General features: G+C 47.1%; 2 protein-coding genes across 3 annotated transcripts in view; one reads left to right on the top strand and one right to left on the bottom strand.

Moving 5' to 3' along the window:
• DENND11 (DENN domain containing 11) overlaps positions 1–16,869 on the top strand; it is a 58,166-nt gene that overhangs the window by 21,082 nt on the left and 20,215 nt on the right. For both annotated transcript variants that reach the window (XR_012512004.1, XM_010340394.3), the window contains exons 4-8: positions 3,514–3,667; positions 11,414–11,552; positions 14,379–14,510; positions 14,643–14,793; positions 15,475–15,543. Coding sequence is in view for 1 of the 2 variants with exons in the window: in XM_010340394.3 (XP_010338696.2) it covers positions 3,514–3,667; positions 11,414–11,552; positions 14,379–14,510; positions 14,643–14,793; positions 15,475–15,543 (645 nt within the window). In the remaining variant the exon portion in view is untranslated. The remainder of the gene's footprint in view (positions 1–3,513; positions 3,668–11,413; positions 11,553–14,378; positions 14,511–14,642; positions 14,794–15,474; positions 15,544–16,869) is intronic.
• AGK (acylglycerol kinase) overlaps positions 8,876–16,869 on the bottom strand; it is a 113,733-nt gene continuing 105,739 nt past the window's right edge. Inside the window, exon 17 of the transcript XR_012512005.1 lies at positions 8,876–15,203. The gene's annotated coding sequence lies outside the window, so the exon portion shown is untranslated. The remainder of the gene's footprint in view (positions 15,204–16,869) is intronic.

The raw sequence follows: 16,869 nt of genomic DNA on the forward strand, positions 1-16,869 counted from the left end.
TTTCAACATTATTGTGGTTTCACAGCATTTTAATATATAGATATATCACAATGTATTTTACTGTTTCACTGTTGTTGGGCTTTCAGTTTGTTCCTTATTTTTTTCACCACTGTGAACATCAGCATCCTTGTGAGTAAATGCTGTTCACATCTAGAAATAGTTCTTTAAGCCACAGTCCAAGAAGTAGAATCACTGGATCAGAGGGCATATACAGTATATAATTTAATACAAACTGTAAGTTACCCTTCAGAAGGTGATGCCATTTTATCCCTGCTCTAGCAGTAAATGGGAGTGCTTATTTTTCTGCGTTTGCTAAGCTAGGAGCTCGAAGGTGATTTGTTCAGAGAGAAATATATAAATATTGATTTGTATATATATACACACACACACACACATATATACACATGTATAAATACACACACACACACACACGTACACATACACACACACACATACATATATATTTTTGAGACAGTCTTGCTCTCTCACCCAGGCTGGAGGGCAATGGCATGATCTTGGTTTACTGCAACCTCCATCTCCTGGATTTAAGCGATTCTTGTGCCTCAGCCTCCCCAGTAGCTGGGACTTTTAGTAGAGACAAGGTTTCACCATGTTGGCCAAATTGGTCTCGAACTCCTGGCCCCAAGTGATCCACCCACCTCAGCCTCCCAAAGTGTTGGGATTACGGGCATGAGCCACCACGCCCGCCTGTTCAGACTAATAATTACCAGAGTGATGAAGTGTAATTGTTGCACAGAGGCATCTCTGATTCTGACCATGGATTAATTATTACTAGTGTGGTAGGGACAGGCAGGATCAGTTGCAATCTGCATGGCCATATATGGCTGTGTTTTATCAGTGAAGGAGCTGTGTGCATAAGGGGAACCCCAGTGTCTCTGGCCCAGCAGCCGGGAGCTTCAGATTACTAAGAGATATTGAGCCAATTAATCTCTAGTTTTCACAGCGTCATGGCTCTCAGACAGTTTCCGTAGGTGGTTTGGCATACATTTCACTGTGTTGGTTTCTTGATCTCTGCATTCTTGCAGATAAGTTCACCAGGAAAGGCTCCTTTGACATCATCTTTGAAGACTAACTTATCATCCAGCACTCTGAGCCTTGCTTCAATACTCTCCGTTTTTCTTGATATTGTGGTTTGACAATCTTGTTTGTTGCAACATCTGTAGTGTGTTTAAATGTTGAGGCTTTCATACAACAGTCACTTAACATTCATCCAGGAACTGCCAGCTTATATTTGTGTCTGTGTTCAGATTCCATATTCCATATTATTGCCTTGTTCTGTCCCATCAGTCAACTATCTGAGGCAATCAAAGGACAGAATTCTCCTATTAGCTCTGTCTGAAGGACTCCAACTTTAGTACTGAACTTGTTTTTAGAATGTTGGTTCAAGTATGCAGTTTAATATAGTCAAACACAAAAGATAGCAACTCAGCAAACAATAAACTAGAAAATGAAAAAATGTTACCCTTGACAGAGTCCCCTTTAACATAGAAGATACAGTATTAAAAATATAATAAAAAGATTCTCAATGTTCTTTTTAGGGAAATTCCATCCTATTGAAAACACCTTTGAACATAATTGCCTTTGTGTGATTTTCTGTGGATCAAACTTTCATCAGTTTGACAAACATCCCTAAAAAGTATCTGAAATCTGCCATCTTCTCAGAATAGTCAGACACAGCTTAGCCACCATGGGTTCTTATCTAGCTCATGATCATTTGTTAAAGTGGGCTAAATGATTATGAGCACCCTCCTCCCAACTAGTTATTTGTTATTTTATGACATCACTACCTCTTTGTCAAAGCTTAAAATGTATAGGATCCCTGAAATTGGAGCTATCATCCGTCTTATATTAGTAATCATTATATGAATATTGTGATGATTTTTGTTTCTTTTTAAAATATAAATTTGTCTGAAGGTCTCTTGTCATCGCTTTGTCACAAGAGCTGTGAATCACTCTGGAGTGGAGATGGGTGGAGAATAGCACGCTATAGTTGGTCGATGAAAATCTTGACTCTGAGCAGTTTGTGGCATAGTTTGGAGTAAGCCACAGTGGCAGTTTGCAGAGGCAGCGTGGCAGCGGGGAGTGCCTATTTTTAATCACTGCTGTTCCAGGGCCAACCATAATTAGGGATGTTTCTCTTGCTCAGTGAAGCTATATTTTGCTTTTTGTTCATTGATTGATGGAAATTGTAGAACACTGAGAAAATAAAGATGGGCTAAAAGGGTTTTGGCGCCTTCTATTCCTCCCTCAATTAGGGCTTTTCCGGGGCTGCATAACGAAGTGCCAAACACTGGGTGGCTTGAAACAGCAGAAACGTACTGCCTCACAGTTCTAGCGGCTGGAAGCCCAAAGTCAAGGTCTCAGCAGTGTGAGTTCCCTCTGAAACTGTGAGGGAGAGTCTGTTCCAGGCCTCTCCCCTAGCTCCTGGTGGATGCTGGCAATCTTTGGGGTTCCTTGGCTTGGAGATGCACCATCCCAGTCTCTGTCTTCATGTTCACCTGCTGTTTGCTCTGTGTGTGTGTCTCTGTGTCCAAATGTCCCCTTTCTATAAGGATAGGGTTCATACTGGACTAGGGACCACTCTAGTAACTTCATTTGAACTTGATTACCTATGTAAAGATGCTATCCAAATACGGTCCCATTCTGAGTGAGGTACTGGGGCCCCATCTTGTTTGTGGGGACAAAATTTAACCTATAACACCCCCATTAAACAGTGACAAACAGTCCCTGCAATGCTCCTGCGTTCCACTCGTGGGCAGCAGTTTTCGTTGTCTAAATGGCCCAGGATGGTGCTGCCTTCTGGGTTCGGGGGTCTGGGATCAGCTAGCTAGGTGAGCCAGAGCCAGGCTCTGCAACTCAAGCCAGTGGGGCTGGCAGAGAAGAGACTGTTGCTTTTTATTTCTTTATTGTTATACTTGATGCACAAATTATGAGCCCTGGTGACATCCAGTAATAATTGTTTTCGCTTATTTGAGACATTGGGAGTAAGCTTCTCCGTATTCTTCTACAACAACAAAGCAAGCAGGCAAGCGTGAGTTCGCTAAACAAAGAGCGGCTTTAAGCAGGGAATTTTAGGCTTCCAAGCTGGCCCTTCTCACAGGAAGCAGCCATTCTCTGGGAAGTGGCACCCAGTCTCCGGCGTACCTTGCTCAAGAACAATAGACATTAGACATAGTCTGTTAATTCCGTCTGTTTCCCATGAGAAAAAGAATGTGTTCCATGGTACTGTCAGGGAGTTTCAGGCCCATGTTTGAACTTTTCGTAAGGATCCTCTGTAGCATCAAAGGAAGAGAACTAAGCAACCTCCAGATGGGGATCTTCGGAGTATGTCAGGGTCTTTGCCATGAGTGTTACAGCCTTTGCGAGGGGAAGGGGTAGAAGTGGGAGCAGAGCTGTGACCAGGTCTGTTCTCACTGTGTGTGTGTGTGTGTGTGTGCGCGCACACGTGTGTATGTGTGGCATGCATGCATGCATGTATGTGTTTTTCTGCAGGCACCAGCTGGAGATGCCAGGACATTACTCTCATCTGGCTGCCTTCTATGAGGACAAAAAGGGGGTGCTCCATGCTGGTCCTGGAAGAGGCAGCAGCCTGCCGCCTGTCTACTGGCTGCCTTCTATCCACCGATACATGTACCCCGAGATGAAGGTGAGGTTAGCCTTGCTCTTCTTACATGATACTGGATCTGTATCTAGGAATAGTAGCTGTTGATTAATTTTTAATGAATAAAAAGAGTATGTCTTTGGATCATACAAAATGTCTGCTTTTGATAGAGTTGCAACTTAAGCATTTGAGTTTGTTTAAAACATAAGGCAAGTTATCTTAAACAATATGCTTTCTAGACACTTCTGTAATCATTGTATTAAGGTGAGTGTGATAGGCAAGTTGTGAAAAGATGGATTTAATTCTGTTGATTTCTTCCGATATTTTAACACTAGACATTTGAACTAAAGATGAAGTGAAGTGCTTGATGGATAAATATGACATTTCTTAGTTAAGATACTTTTAATTTTACTTCATTTTGTATTTGTTTCTGAAGTACTTTGGCTTTGCCACGAGAATATGCCTGTCTACAGTTAGCAAAACCCCCGGCGAAGCGTTAGGTGTCGGAAGGGTGCAAATATGACTAAGAACATGAATCTCCTCTTTCTCTTTCTTCTCCTTCCCCTGTGGTTGGTCACAAGATATTTCCATGGAAACCTAGGGCTCCCCTGGTAGAGAAATTATGCCAAGAGTCCAGGGGAGAACTCTGGGAGATGCCTTGGGAGAAGACGCGGCCCCTGAGTGTTTGGCTAGGTGGAAAGTGAGAAATGCTGATTCCAGAACCAGCAAAGGTGTGAACAGCAGTGAGAACCATGGTCTGTCACTTTCTCAGCACCTTCTGGGGAGTTAGGCATTGTGCCAGCTATTTCTCTATACTTGTTGCAGCATTCTTTAAAGTAAATTTTTTTTAATCCTTGTTTTTTGTTTTTTGTTTTTGGTGGAGACGGAGTCTTGCTTTGTCACCAGGCTGGAGTGCAGTGGCGAATCTCAGCTCACTGCAACCTCGCTTTCCGGGTTCAAGCGATTCTTCGCCCCAACCTCCCGAGTAGCTAGGACCACAGGTGCGTGCCACCATGCCCAGCTAATTTTTGTATTTTTAGTAGAGACGGGATTTCACCATGTTGGCCAGGATGGTCTCAATCTCTTGACCTCATGATCCATCTGCCTCAGCCTCCCAAAGTGTTGGGATTACAGGTGTGAGCCACCATGCCCGGCCTTAAACCTTGTTTTCCAGCTAAAGCAACCAAGGCTTATAAAGGGCTAGTGACTTGCTTTAGGCCTTTTTTGAGACGGAGTCTTGCTCTGTCACACAGGTGGGAGTGCAGTGGCGCAATCTCAGCTCACTGCAACTTTTGCCTCCTGGGTTTAACTAATTCTCCTGCCTCAGCCTCCTGAGTAGCTTGGATTACAGGCACCTACACCATTCCCAACTAATTTTTTTATTTTTAATAGAGACAGGGATTTCATCATCTTAGCCAGGCTGGTCTTGAACTCAAGTGACCTGCCCGCATTGGCCTGCCAAAGTGCTGGGATTACAGGTGTGAGCCACCGTGCCTAGTCCGCTTTAGGTCTTGTAGCTAATAGGAGATAGAGCCAAGATTTAAACAGAGGTCTGGTGTCACTGCCAGTGCATGTTTCCCGCCCCACTCCACTGTCTTTACAGAGATATAGACATGGAAAAACACAAGTTCATGGGATATGAGCAAAGTTTGGCTGGGATTACATGTTTGTCAGCTGGCCATGAGAGAAGTGATTGGAGAAATAGGCTGGAATTAGATTGTAGAGAACCTTTAATAGTAGACTTGGAACTTGAATCCTAATAAATACTAATTAGGGACTTACTGTGGAAAAAAGACCATGCTAGATAATTCAAACTAATTTAACATAGGAAATCAGTAATACAGGAGTTGGAAGGCTGAAGGAGTAAAAAAGGAGTAGGTAGCCAATATATTAGTAATTATAGCTAATAGCCTAACGCCCTGTATTAATCTTCTATTGCTTTGTAACAAATTATCCCCCAACTAATGGTTTTAAAATATTACATATTTATTATTTCACAGCTTCTGTAAGTCAGGAATCCCAGCATGGCTTAACCAAGTTCTCTATGTCATAATCTCTCATGAGATGGTATCAGCCAGGGTTGGGGGCTCATCTAAAGGTTTGACTGGGAAGGTATCCACCTCTAAGATCATGTGGGTGTTGGCAAGATCAAATTTCTTGAGGGCTTTTTTGAACTGAAGGTTTTAGTACCTTGCTGGCTGTTAACTGGGGGCTTCCCTCAGTTCTTAGCCACATGGGTCTCTCCAGTATGCGGGCTTGCCTTATCTAAGCCAGTAAGAGAGTGTACTAGCAAGATGGAAGTCAGAACCCTTTGTAACCTAATCATGGAAGTGACAGCCCTGCAATGTCACCATATTTTCTTAGAAGCAAATTACTCAAGAGGAAGAGAGGATTGTATAAGGCTGTAAATACCAAGAGGCGGGGATCACTGGGGACTGTCTTAGAGGCTGTCTGTCACCCTCCGCTAGGGTTGGGGTAACAAAGCAACAGAAGCCTCATGATCAAAATCATGGGAGCCTGCAGTATGGGTCCCTGCACAGCCAGTGCTCAGATCTCTGAGGGAGGCACTATGTATCTATGCTGGCACCTCGCAGGAGGTGTGGCTCCACCTGTGCTAAAGAAAGCTGGAGGCTGGTGTCTTCTGCTGCTGGAGAAATACTAGCCGGAGCAAGAAACTGAAGAGATTTCCTTCTACCTTTCAATCTGCAGTCCTTGCTCTCCGTTGAAGAAATCTAACAGGAAGCCAATTGGCATGTGAGTTTAGGAAATGTCATTTGGAGGTTTCCCCAAGCCCATAGCATAGGCTGAGAGACAATCATTAAGAAATGGTCAGAGGGCCATTAGAGGTACTCCGGGCTTGCACTGACCTGAGTCCTGTTCTCTTTCTGTCTGCTTATGACTTGGGCCCATTTTTTCCTTCAGAGTTTAATTTCTGTTGGAATTATCAACAAATACACAGGTGACCAGCATCTGACCTAAAGGTACGTGTATTCCTCCCCGTAAGAGTCCAGGAATGAGGGACTAAGGGAAAAAAAGAAATTGTCTGTGCTTTTGAGGATAGCTCATGAGCATACCTGTTAGACCCCAGGAGATGCAGGGAAAAGGTACTTTCGTGGTTGCAGATAGAAATGTGGAGTGTCTTCTTTCTAAAAAACAGTATGTCAACACATCAAAATAAAAAGACATGGCCGGGCGTGGTGGCTCACGCCCGTAATCCCATCATTTTGGGAGGCCAAGATGGGCAGATCACTTGAGGTCAAGAGTTCAAGACCAGCCTGGCCAACATGGTGAAATCCTGTCCCTACTAAAAATATAAAAATTAGCCAGGCATGGTGGTAGGCATCTGTAATCCCAGCTATTCAGGAGGTGAGGCAGGAGAATTGCTTGAACCTGGGAGGCAGAAGTTGCAGTGAGCCAACGTCACACCACTGCACTCCAGCCTGGGTGACAGAGCAAGACTTTGTAAATCAATCAGTCAAACATATGTGGCTTCCGTTTTAGCAACCTCATTCCACAGGATCTATCCACCAGAATGATATATGTGAAACATTATTTAATTTAACATAGTTCACAGAGGTAGAAAACTAGAAAGGCTGTGTATTAAAAGCCGTGGTGAATAGTGAATTAGAGCATAAGAAGGTGACATGGAAGGACCACAAGGTCTAATTTGTGTGAGAATAGCAAGGCAAGAAAACTCACCATCCCTTGGTATCTGCAGGGCATTGGTTCTAGGTGACCTTCCTCAGATACCCAAATCTGCAGATGCTGAAGTCCCCATGTAGTAGGGTGTAGTATGTGCGTGAAACCTATGTACTTCCTCCCATATACAGATGCTCCTCAACTTACCGTGGGGTTCCACCCCATAAGCCCATTGTAAGTTGAAAACATTGTAAGTCAAAAGTACACTTAATGCTGGCCACACAGCAGACAGTCCCTGACTTATGATGGTTCCACTTAATGTATGATTTTTTGACTTCATGACGGTGCAGAAGCAATGTGCATTCAGTAGAAACCATAATCCCATCAAAGTCTTCAGGAACTTCTTGACTTTCCATGGGGCTACATCCTAATAAACCCGTCATACAGTTGAAAACTTGGTAAGTTGAATCATGGTAAATCAGGGACCATCTGTGCTTTAAATCATCTCTAGATTACTTATAATACCTCATACAGTGTACATGCTATGCAAATAGTTGTTATACTGTGTTGCTTTTTTACATGTATTATATTTTACTGTTTATTTTTCCAAATTTTTTTGATCTGCATGCAGTTGGCTGAATCTGAGGATGTGGTATCAGGGATCCAGAGGGCCAGGTGACTGTATATGTGATATGATTACATGTTGTTAAACAATCACAGTCTTTGTTTAGATAGAGACACATACACAACCAGACACAAACATGGAAGCTGTTGATGGGTGTATATGAGGTTATTAAGACATGTATTCCCTGGGATGAGGTAAAGTATGAGATGGGGTAGGGTAAGGCTTATATGTATAAAAAAGACATCACTTAAAAATAGCACATATAGGCCGGGCGCGGTGGCTCAAGCCTGTAATCCCAGCACTTTGGGAGGCCGAGGCGGGTGGATCACGAGGTCAAGAGATCGAGACCATCCTGGTCAACATGGTGAAACCCCGTCTCTACTAAAAATAACAAAAAATTAACTGGGCATGGTGGCACATGCCTGTAATCCCAGCTACTCAGGAGGCTGAGGCAGGAGAATTGCCTGAACCCAGGAGGCGGAGTTTGCGGTGAGCCGAGATCACGCCATTGCACTCCAGCCTGGGTAACAAGAGCGAAACTCCGTCTCAAAAAAAAAAAAAAAAAAAAGCACATATGATATAATAATACTTGTCATGTATGGAAAATAATGTGTGTGTGTATATATATCTTTAAGCTTTTTATTGAAATATAACACTTTATAGAAGTAAGTTAAAAATCATGTATATAATTCAATGAATTTTTACAAAATCAACACATGTATAAATAAAAACTTCAGGCATGGCTCATACCTGTGATCCTGGCACTTTGGGATTAGGCTGAGGTAGGTGGATCACAAGATCAGGAGTTTGAGATCAGCCTGGCCAACATGGTGAAACCTTGTGTCTACTAAAAGTACAAAAATGAGCTGGGCGTGGTGGTGTGTGCCTGTAATCCCAGCTACTCAGGAGGCTGAGGCAGGAGAATTGCTTGAACCCTGGAGGCGGAGGCTGTAGTGAGCCAAGATCGTGCCACTGCACTCCAGCCTGGGTGACAGAGCAAAACTCCATCTCAAGAAAAATAAATAACTTTAAAGAAGTAAGCTTTTAATGTAGGAGTCAGATATAGGAATGTTTCCGAGGGAAAAAAATAAACTGGAAAGGAACCAGAGGGAAGAAGAAGACCTCTCTGAGAGGTCCAAATGTGGCTGCTAAATGCTTCCCTTGGGAAAATGGGGGAGTGGAAGAGGGTTATAGGGGAGGGGATTGGGCCCCAGGCTGGAGGGCTTCCCCAGTGGCAGGCTTATCAGAGCCTGCTATGGAGACTGAGCTGACAGTGGTTAGGGAGTAAAAAGAAACGAGTGAAAAGAGGATGGAATGTGGACTTGAAAGGTTGGAGAGAAAACATGAAGGCCGTGCTGGAGACATCAAGGAAAGAGAGTTATCTGTAAAGCCACAGAGAAACAAGGCTGAAAAAAGGGAAAGAGATTCAAATGAAAGCAGGAGAGATTTCTGTTGCATGTACAGTGAGCCTCGTAGAGTGAAGAGGGGTAGGAAGTCTCTTCAGCTGACTCTTGGAAGAGAGGAGGTAGCCCTGTGGTGGCTGCCTGCAGTGCTTCCCTGGCATGGGCCTGGGCACAGGACCTGAACTACCTGCAGGTCCCAAGAAGGGCCACGTTCCCTCTTACCTGCAGTCCTTTGTGTTTGAACACCTTCCCTCGGATTCATCTTTATGTCAAAGCTTCAACATCACTTCCTCCGGGAAGTCTTTGTCTCTCCTAGAATGGGATCAGGCACCATCCAGTTTGCTCCCCCAAACCCCATTCTTCTCGCATCACGGCTCCCATCAGGCTATATTTTAAAAGCTTGTTTACCTGTTTCTCCCACTAGCCTATAAAATAAACATTGAATGATCCCCACCTGGCCTCCATGTAGCGGAAGAACAAGTTGGGTGCTTGAAGATAACCAGTGGAAAAGCTGGGAGGGACCGGGCGTGCTCTGGCGCCCTTTCCTTTCTGGTTGCTGTTAGACTTGATGAGAGACAGTGACTGGAGGGATGGGACCAGCCTTGGTCACTTGATGCCTCTCCTCCTCACAATTTGGGATGTGGTGGCAGAACAGTAGGCATGGGTGGCAAACGGCGTGCTCAGCACAGGGTCACCTTGATCCTGGCATGTGGTAGGGGAGTGGTATCAGTGTGGGAGTGACGCCTTGGAAAGGGAAGTCGTCTTTGTGTGGTGCAGCCACGGCTTTGGAAGGCCCAGGACAGCCCTGGCCCGGACAGGCAGAATGCAGAAGCTGCATCGAAGCTCGGGCGTAGGTGCCCCCAAAGGCTGGTAGTTGTGAAACCCTAGCATGCAGCCCAGAGTCGGTGCCTCTCTCAGAAGTGGTCTTGCCTGTCTCCCTTACATCTGGCACGTCAGCATGGAAGTGACCTTTCACAAAGCTCACAAGGCACAGGGTTTGAAGCCTTTCTGTTTTGCCAGTAACAGCAGTGGTCGCCCCATATTGGCTATTTTTATGTGCTATTTCATGTTTTGTCTCAGGCAGTCCTTAAAACCCTGTGAGGTAGGTGATGATTCCTTACTTCACAGTTAAGGGTAGAGAACTGGTAACATTAGCTAACTTTCCCCAGATCTCCCTGTTAGTAAGTGGCAGTGCCAGGATTGGAATTCAGCTTTTCCTGGGATCAGAGCTTATGCTCTTAACCCCTCTGAAACTCCTTGGCTCAGGGTTCCTAGAAGGCAATTCAGGGGTTGCCATGCCTGTGCAGTCAGTGTCAGAAGGAAGAGTGGGGCCAGCTGTGGTGTCTCACACCTGTAATCCCAGAATTTGGGAGGCTGAAGTGGGCGGATCACTTGAGATCAGGAGTTCAAAGCCAGCCTGGCCAACATGGTGAAACCCCATCTCTACTAAAAGTACAAAAATTAGCTGGGCATGGTGGCGCAAGCCTGTAATCTCAGCTACTTGGGAGGCAGAGGCAGGAAAATCTCTTGAACCCAGGAGGTGGAGGTTACAGTGAGCCAAGATCACACCACTACTGCACTCCAGCCTGGGCGACGGAGTGAGTGAGACTTTGTGGTCAGAGGTGAAGTGCGGCAGGGATTATTATGCCAGGGGCTCCTGCCTACCTGTGACTTCTGCAGACACCTCACTCTGCATAGTAGCAGTCTCCATAGATTTGGGATCTGACTGGGGACTGTGTGTTCATCATGTTATTACTTACAGTGCTTAGTAGTGTTTTCGATTTGAGTTTTCTTATTGAAGCAGACTGTGTCTTTAGAGACACTTTTATTCTGATTTTTTAAAATTTAAATTAAGCTTTGTTTTCTTTTCACCATTCTGAGTAAAATAATGATCCCTAAACTCAAACACCAGTGTATCAGAGAGCTACTATATTATAGAAATCCAGTTTAAAGGTAAGACTTCTAAAGTGAAAAACATCATTTTGTGTGAAAAGAAACATCCTTTAATGTATCTGTTTGGTTGTACTTTAGAGTTCCAGTGGGGGGGATTAGATATCTTTTGCTATGTTTCTAACACGCTGTTCCTCCACTCTTCTTCCTCCTCATTCCCCTCAATTTTTTCAGATCACACACCCAGCTGGCTGTATGTCTCAGTTTATTAAGTTCTTTGGAGAACAGATCCTCATCCTCTGGAAATTTGCCTTACTTCGAAAGCGCATTTTGATATTTTCTCCCCCACCTGTGGGTGTGGTGTGCTATAGAGGTAACCAGAAGCCAGAGACAGGGGTGCTGCTTAAATCACAGGCAAAGAAACTGCTTGAGTCTTTGTATCGTTGACCAAATTTGGAAGAGCTTGGGCCACATCAAGAGGATGGGGTTTTAAGCCCAGGAGTGACCTGATTGGCTGTGAACGGTGGTGACAGTGTAGAAGATGGGTTGGATGACACATCAGTAGTCTGGTCAAAGATTAGGGTCTGGATTAAAGCAGAGAAGATGCATTCTAGATGTAGGTAAGAGAAACTGGACTAAACTTGATGTCTCATTGGGTTATAAAGGTTCTGACGTATGTGAGGTTACAATGGAAGAAGAGTCTAGGATAGCAAGGGTAGTGGGGCCACCACATGGGGGACTGAGGAGGAGTGGGGGACTGGCTTGATGAGGTTAATGTGGGATGTGACGAGGGTGTGCTGCCGTGAGACCTTCGCAGCAGGGGTGTCTGTCCACCCCACAGAGCTGGGTTGGGAACTGTGGGCATTTGGGCTGGAGATAAAGATTTGAGGGCGGTAGGTTATTTCTCCATTGGTATCTGAGATGGAGGGCATTACCTGGGGAAAGTACAAGTGAGGAGGGTGTGCCAGGCACAGGAGGTGGACCAGAAAGGTAGAAGGACAGGAAGCACTGGGAGGAACAGGCAGAAGGAGGAACTGGAAGACATGAGGGTTTCAGAGGCCGGAGTTCTAACAAGGTCAAATTGTAAGCAAGATCAGCTAGACAGAGACTGAGAAATGTTTATCTGGTTTGGTAAGCACATTGTTGACATCACCTTGAGGGGTCAGTTTCTGCTGTGGGACCACAAAAGGCTTGCCACCTCCAGTGTCCTCAGAATGCCAGGACCACCTGGTTCCTGAGGTACCAGATAGCCTAGAGCAGGGGTGTTGAGGGAGGAAGATGGTCTAGAGCAGGGTGTTGAGGAAGGAAGATGGCCTAGAGCAGGGATATTGAGGGTGGAAGATGGTCTAGAGCAGGGGTGTTGACGGAGGAAGATGGCCAAGGGCAGGGGGTGTTGACGGAGGAAGATGGCCTAGAGCAGGGGTGTTGAGGGAGGAAGATGGCCTAGAGCAGGGGTGTTGAGGGTGGAAGATGGTCTAGAGCAGGGGGTGTTGATGGAGGAAGATGGCCTAGGGCAGGGGGTGTTGACAGAGGAAGATGGCCTAGAGCAGGGGTGTTGAGGGAGGAAGATGGCCTAGAGCAGGGGTGTTGAGGGTGGAAGATGGTCTAGAGCAGGGGGTGTTGATGGAGGAAGATGGCCTAGGGCAGGGGGTGTTGACGGAGGAAGATGGCCTGGAGCAGGGGTGTTGAGGGAGGAAGATGGCCTAGAGCAGGGGTGTTGCGGGAGGAAGACGGTCTAGAGCAGAGGTGTTGTGGGAGGAAGATGGCTTAGAGCAGGGGTGTTGAGGGTGAAAGATGGTCTAGAGAAGGGATGTTAAGGGAGGAAGATGGCCTAGAGCAGGAGTATTGATGGAGGAAGATGGCCTAGAGCAGGGGTGTTGTGGGAGGAAGATGGCCTAGAGCAGGAGTATTGATGGAGGAAGATGGCCTAGAGCAGGGGTGTTGAGGGAGCAAGATGGTCTAGAGCAGGGGTGTTGAGGGAGGAAGATGGCCTAGAGCAGGGGTGTCGATGGGGGAAGATAGTCTAGAGCAGGGGTGTTGATGGAGGAAGATGGCCTAGAGCAGGGGTGTTGAGGGAGGAAGATGGCCTAGAGCAGGGATGCGGATGGAGGAAGATGGCCTAGAGCAAGTGTTGAGGGAGGAAGATGGCCTAGAGCAGGGGGTGTTGATGGAGGAAGATGGCCTAGAGCAGGGGTGTTGACGGAGGAAGATGGCCTAGAGCAGGGGTGTTGACGGAGGAAGATGGCCTAGAGCAGGGGTGTTGACGGAGGAAGATGGCCTAGAGCAGGGGTGTTGAGGGAGGAAGATGGCCGAGAGCAGGGGTGTTGACGAAGGAAGATGGCCTAGAGCAGGGGTGCTGAGGGAGGAGGACGGCCTAGAGCAGGGGTGTTGAGGGAGGAAGACGGCCTGGAGCAGGGGTGTTGCGGGAGGAAGATGGTCTAGAGCAGGGGTGTTGCGGGAGGAAGATGGTCTAGAGCAGGGATGTTGAGGGAGGAAGATGGTCTAGAGCAGGGGTGTTGAGGGAGGAAGATGGTCTAGAGCAGGGGTGTTGACGGAGGAAGATGGCCTAGAGCAGGGGTGTTGACGGAGGAAGATGGCCTAGAGCAGGGATGTTAAGGGAGGAAGATGGCCTAGAGCAGGGGTGTTGAGGGAGCAAGACGGCCTAGAGCAGGGATGTTGATGGAGGAAGATGGCCTAGAGCAGGGGTGTTGAGGGAGGAAGATGGCCTAGAGCAGGGGTGTTGACGAAGGAAGATGGCCTAGAGCAGGGGTGCTGAGGGAGGAGGACGGCCTAGAGCAGGGGTGTTGACCGAGGAAGACGTCCTAGAGCAGGGGTGTTGAGGGAGGAAGACGGCCTGGAGCAGGGGTGTTGAGGGAGGAAGATGGCCTAGAGCAGGGGTGTTGACGAAGGAAGATGGCCTAGAGCAAGGTGTTGAGGGAGGAAGATGGCTTAGAGCAGGGATGTTAAGGGAGGAAGATGGTCTAGAGCAGGGGTGTTGAGGGAGGAAGATGGTTTAGAGTAGGGGTGTTGAGGGAGGAAGATGGCCTAGAGCAGGGGTGTTGAGGGAGGACAATGGCGTAGAGCAGGGGTGTTGCAGGAGGAAGGTGGCCTAGAGCAGGGGTATTGTGCCACAGGCTCTGAGGGGGGGAAGGGCAGTGGAGGCACAGACCCTCCCTGCTCACCACCTGTGTCCCCACAGTGTACTGCTGCTGCTGCCTGGCCAATGTCTCACTGCCTGGCATTGGGGGCACCATTCCTGAGTCCAAGCCTTTCTTCTACGTGAACGTGGCTGACATCGAGAGCCTGGAGGTAGAGGTGTCCTATGTGGCCTGTGAGTACGGGGCCCTCTCCTCATTTTGCCCTCAGGTCCCAGACCTCCTCCTCCCAGACATGGGGCTCCTGGGTGCCTTGCTTCCCGGTGGGGTTGGTTGGGTTCCCACCTCTCTAACCTTGGGTTCCACAGGCACCACAGAGAAGATATTCGAGCAGAAGCGGGAGCTGTACGACGTCTACGTGGATAACCAGAATGTGAAGACACACCACGACCACCTGCAGCCGCTGCTGAAGATCAACAGTGCCGACAGGGAGAAATACCGCCGGCTCAACGAGCAGAGGTAGCGGCAGCTAAGGGGAGCGCTAGGGGCTCCACCCTCCTTGGGGCAGCTCCAGCGAGGGGGTCTCTGCAAAGCCTGTTTTCTGCCCCTTCCCTGACGCATTTCTGCCAGTCTCCACGCTGCTTGGGATAGAGATGGAAATGAAGGGCGGTTCGGCAGTGGAAGAGGCCAGGCTACCAGTATGCTGCTCTGATAGGAGGGGAGTAGGTCCATGGTGCTGTTTTCCTTCTTCTCATGGACTTTGGAATCTGTGGAAACTACCTTCGCTGCCAGACGCTCTCCGCGTGACCTTCAGATGTACCTGTGTATGCGGCTTAGAACCCTCTTGACTGAGCGTCTTCATTGTGTCGATCGCTGTGTTAGAAGCTTGCTTACGTGTATCTGATGCCATTTTCAATCATTTGGTGATCCTATGAAATAAATGCTATCATCATCATCCCCAGTAGATAACTAGGAAAGATTGTTACTTGCCTAAGATCACCAGTGGCAGAACTGGCCCTGGACCCCAGGGATTTTGGGTCCAAACCCTGTGGATCCCTTTCCTGGCTGATGTTGCTTCCTGGGAGGTGGTGGCCCACTGAAGATGCCTGGGTGAGGCCTCACCTGTGACCAGGGTCCTGGCACTTGCACTATTTTTAAAGGGTAAAGTTTGGAGTCTGACGGTGATCTCCTTCCCCACAGGCAGATGCTGTTGTACTCCCAGGAAGTAGAAGAAGACTACAACCCTTGTGAAGAGGACCTCTTTGTGCTGTGAGTCCTGGGGCCGTGGGCGTGGGGTCTCCCTGAGGATCCCTTTGGCACTAACTGAGTGACCTGCATCCCTCCCTTGTCACTCACTGCGGGCCAGGGATGCCCTTTATTGCTGCCAAGGGCACTTAGAGCTGGGCTCCTTACAGAGGTAAACTGAGCCCTGAAATGCCATTGGGGGAATCCAGGGACTTAGGAAAGAAGCAGGGCCCTGAAGAGAAACAGGAGTCTTAGTGTCTCTTTTCTTGTTGGGCTTTTACATCGAGGGTGTCCACCCCATAGAAGCTCTGTCTGTCCCTCAGGACTCAGGGACTTCTCATTTCCATTGCCTCCTTTGAATAGAGTAGGTCCTTGCACTGAGTATTATGGGATAATCTGACATTTTAATTCTTGAATCAAATGAAATCTCTTTGCCACGTAAGTGCAGGAGCCAGGGCCTTTACACCTCACAGCACTGGCTTCATTCCTAGAGAGCTGGGTGAAGTAGCTTCTGTGACGTGAACTGAATTCTCCCAGCTTCCTATTTGGCCTTCCAGGGGTGAGGTTGGGGAGTAACACTTCTGGTTTGATGTTGAAAACTTAACTGTGGGCATTTCTACAAAGGTACAGCACCTTGATTCTAATAGAGGACTTCCTAAAACCTACATCCTGTTTAGGTGGAAGGTATCTGAGACTTGAGCACAGCCACAGTCTCATCCAGGCATGACATGTGCCATTGTGTCTGAAATTCCTGAGCACCCAGGACTGCTTCAGGCCCCGGGCCCTTTGCTAACCTGAGAGCTGTAGGGGGCTAGACCGTCTAGGCTAACCAGACAGTGAACGCTGTCCTGAACAGGCCTTGTTCGTTCATAGAGCACTCTACAGCCATGACTTTTAAATCTTGAACCGTGCGTAACCTCACTCCTCCCAAAGAGTCATCAAGGGAGAGCAAACACCCAAGGATAACGTTGGCTCAGATTCATTTTGTTGTTATTGTTGAATTTTCACTTCCTCTTATGACTAAGCAGAAAGAGAGAAAAGCAGAGTGTGGGGGCCTGTTCCCTGGCTGTGTTGAAACCCCAGTCACTTCCCTCTTAACAGGAAAATGGATTTTTGACAGGCCGTCTTGCTCAGAGATTTCCCTGATCACACCATAATTAATGACAAATGGTTTCTTTGCTAAACGTTAGTAGCACTTGAATAATTGTTTAACTTTTACTCTTTTCTTCTTTTAGAAGATACCTTCGAATCCACTGAAAAGTATATTAAAACAGTATAGTTTTGGTTCCTCATATGTGGGTTATCTGGTGAGCTTTTTTCCCCCTTCCTTTCCTGTGTCTTGTCTTCCAA

This window comes from Saimiri boliviensis, chromosome 10, assembly GCF_048565385.1.
Source record: "Saimiri boliviensis isolate mSaiBol1 chromosome 10, mSaiBol1.pri, whole genome shotgun sequence".
NCBI lineage: Eukaryota > Metazoa > Chordata > Mammalia > Primates > Cebidae > Saimiri > Saimiri boliviensis.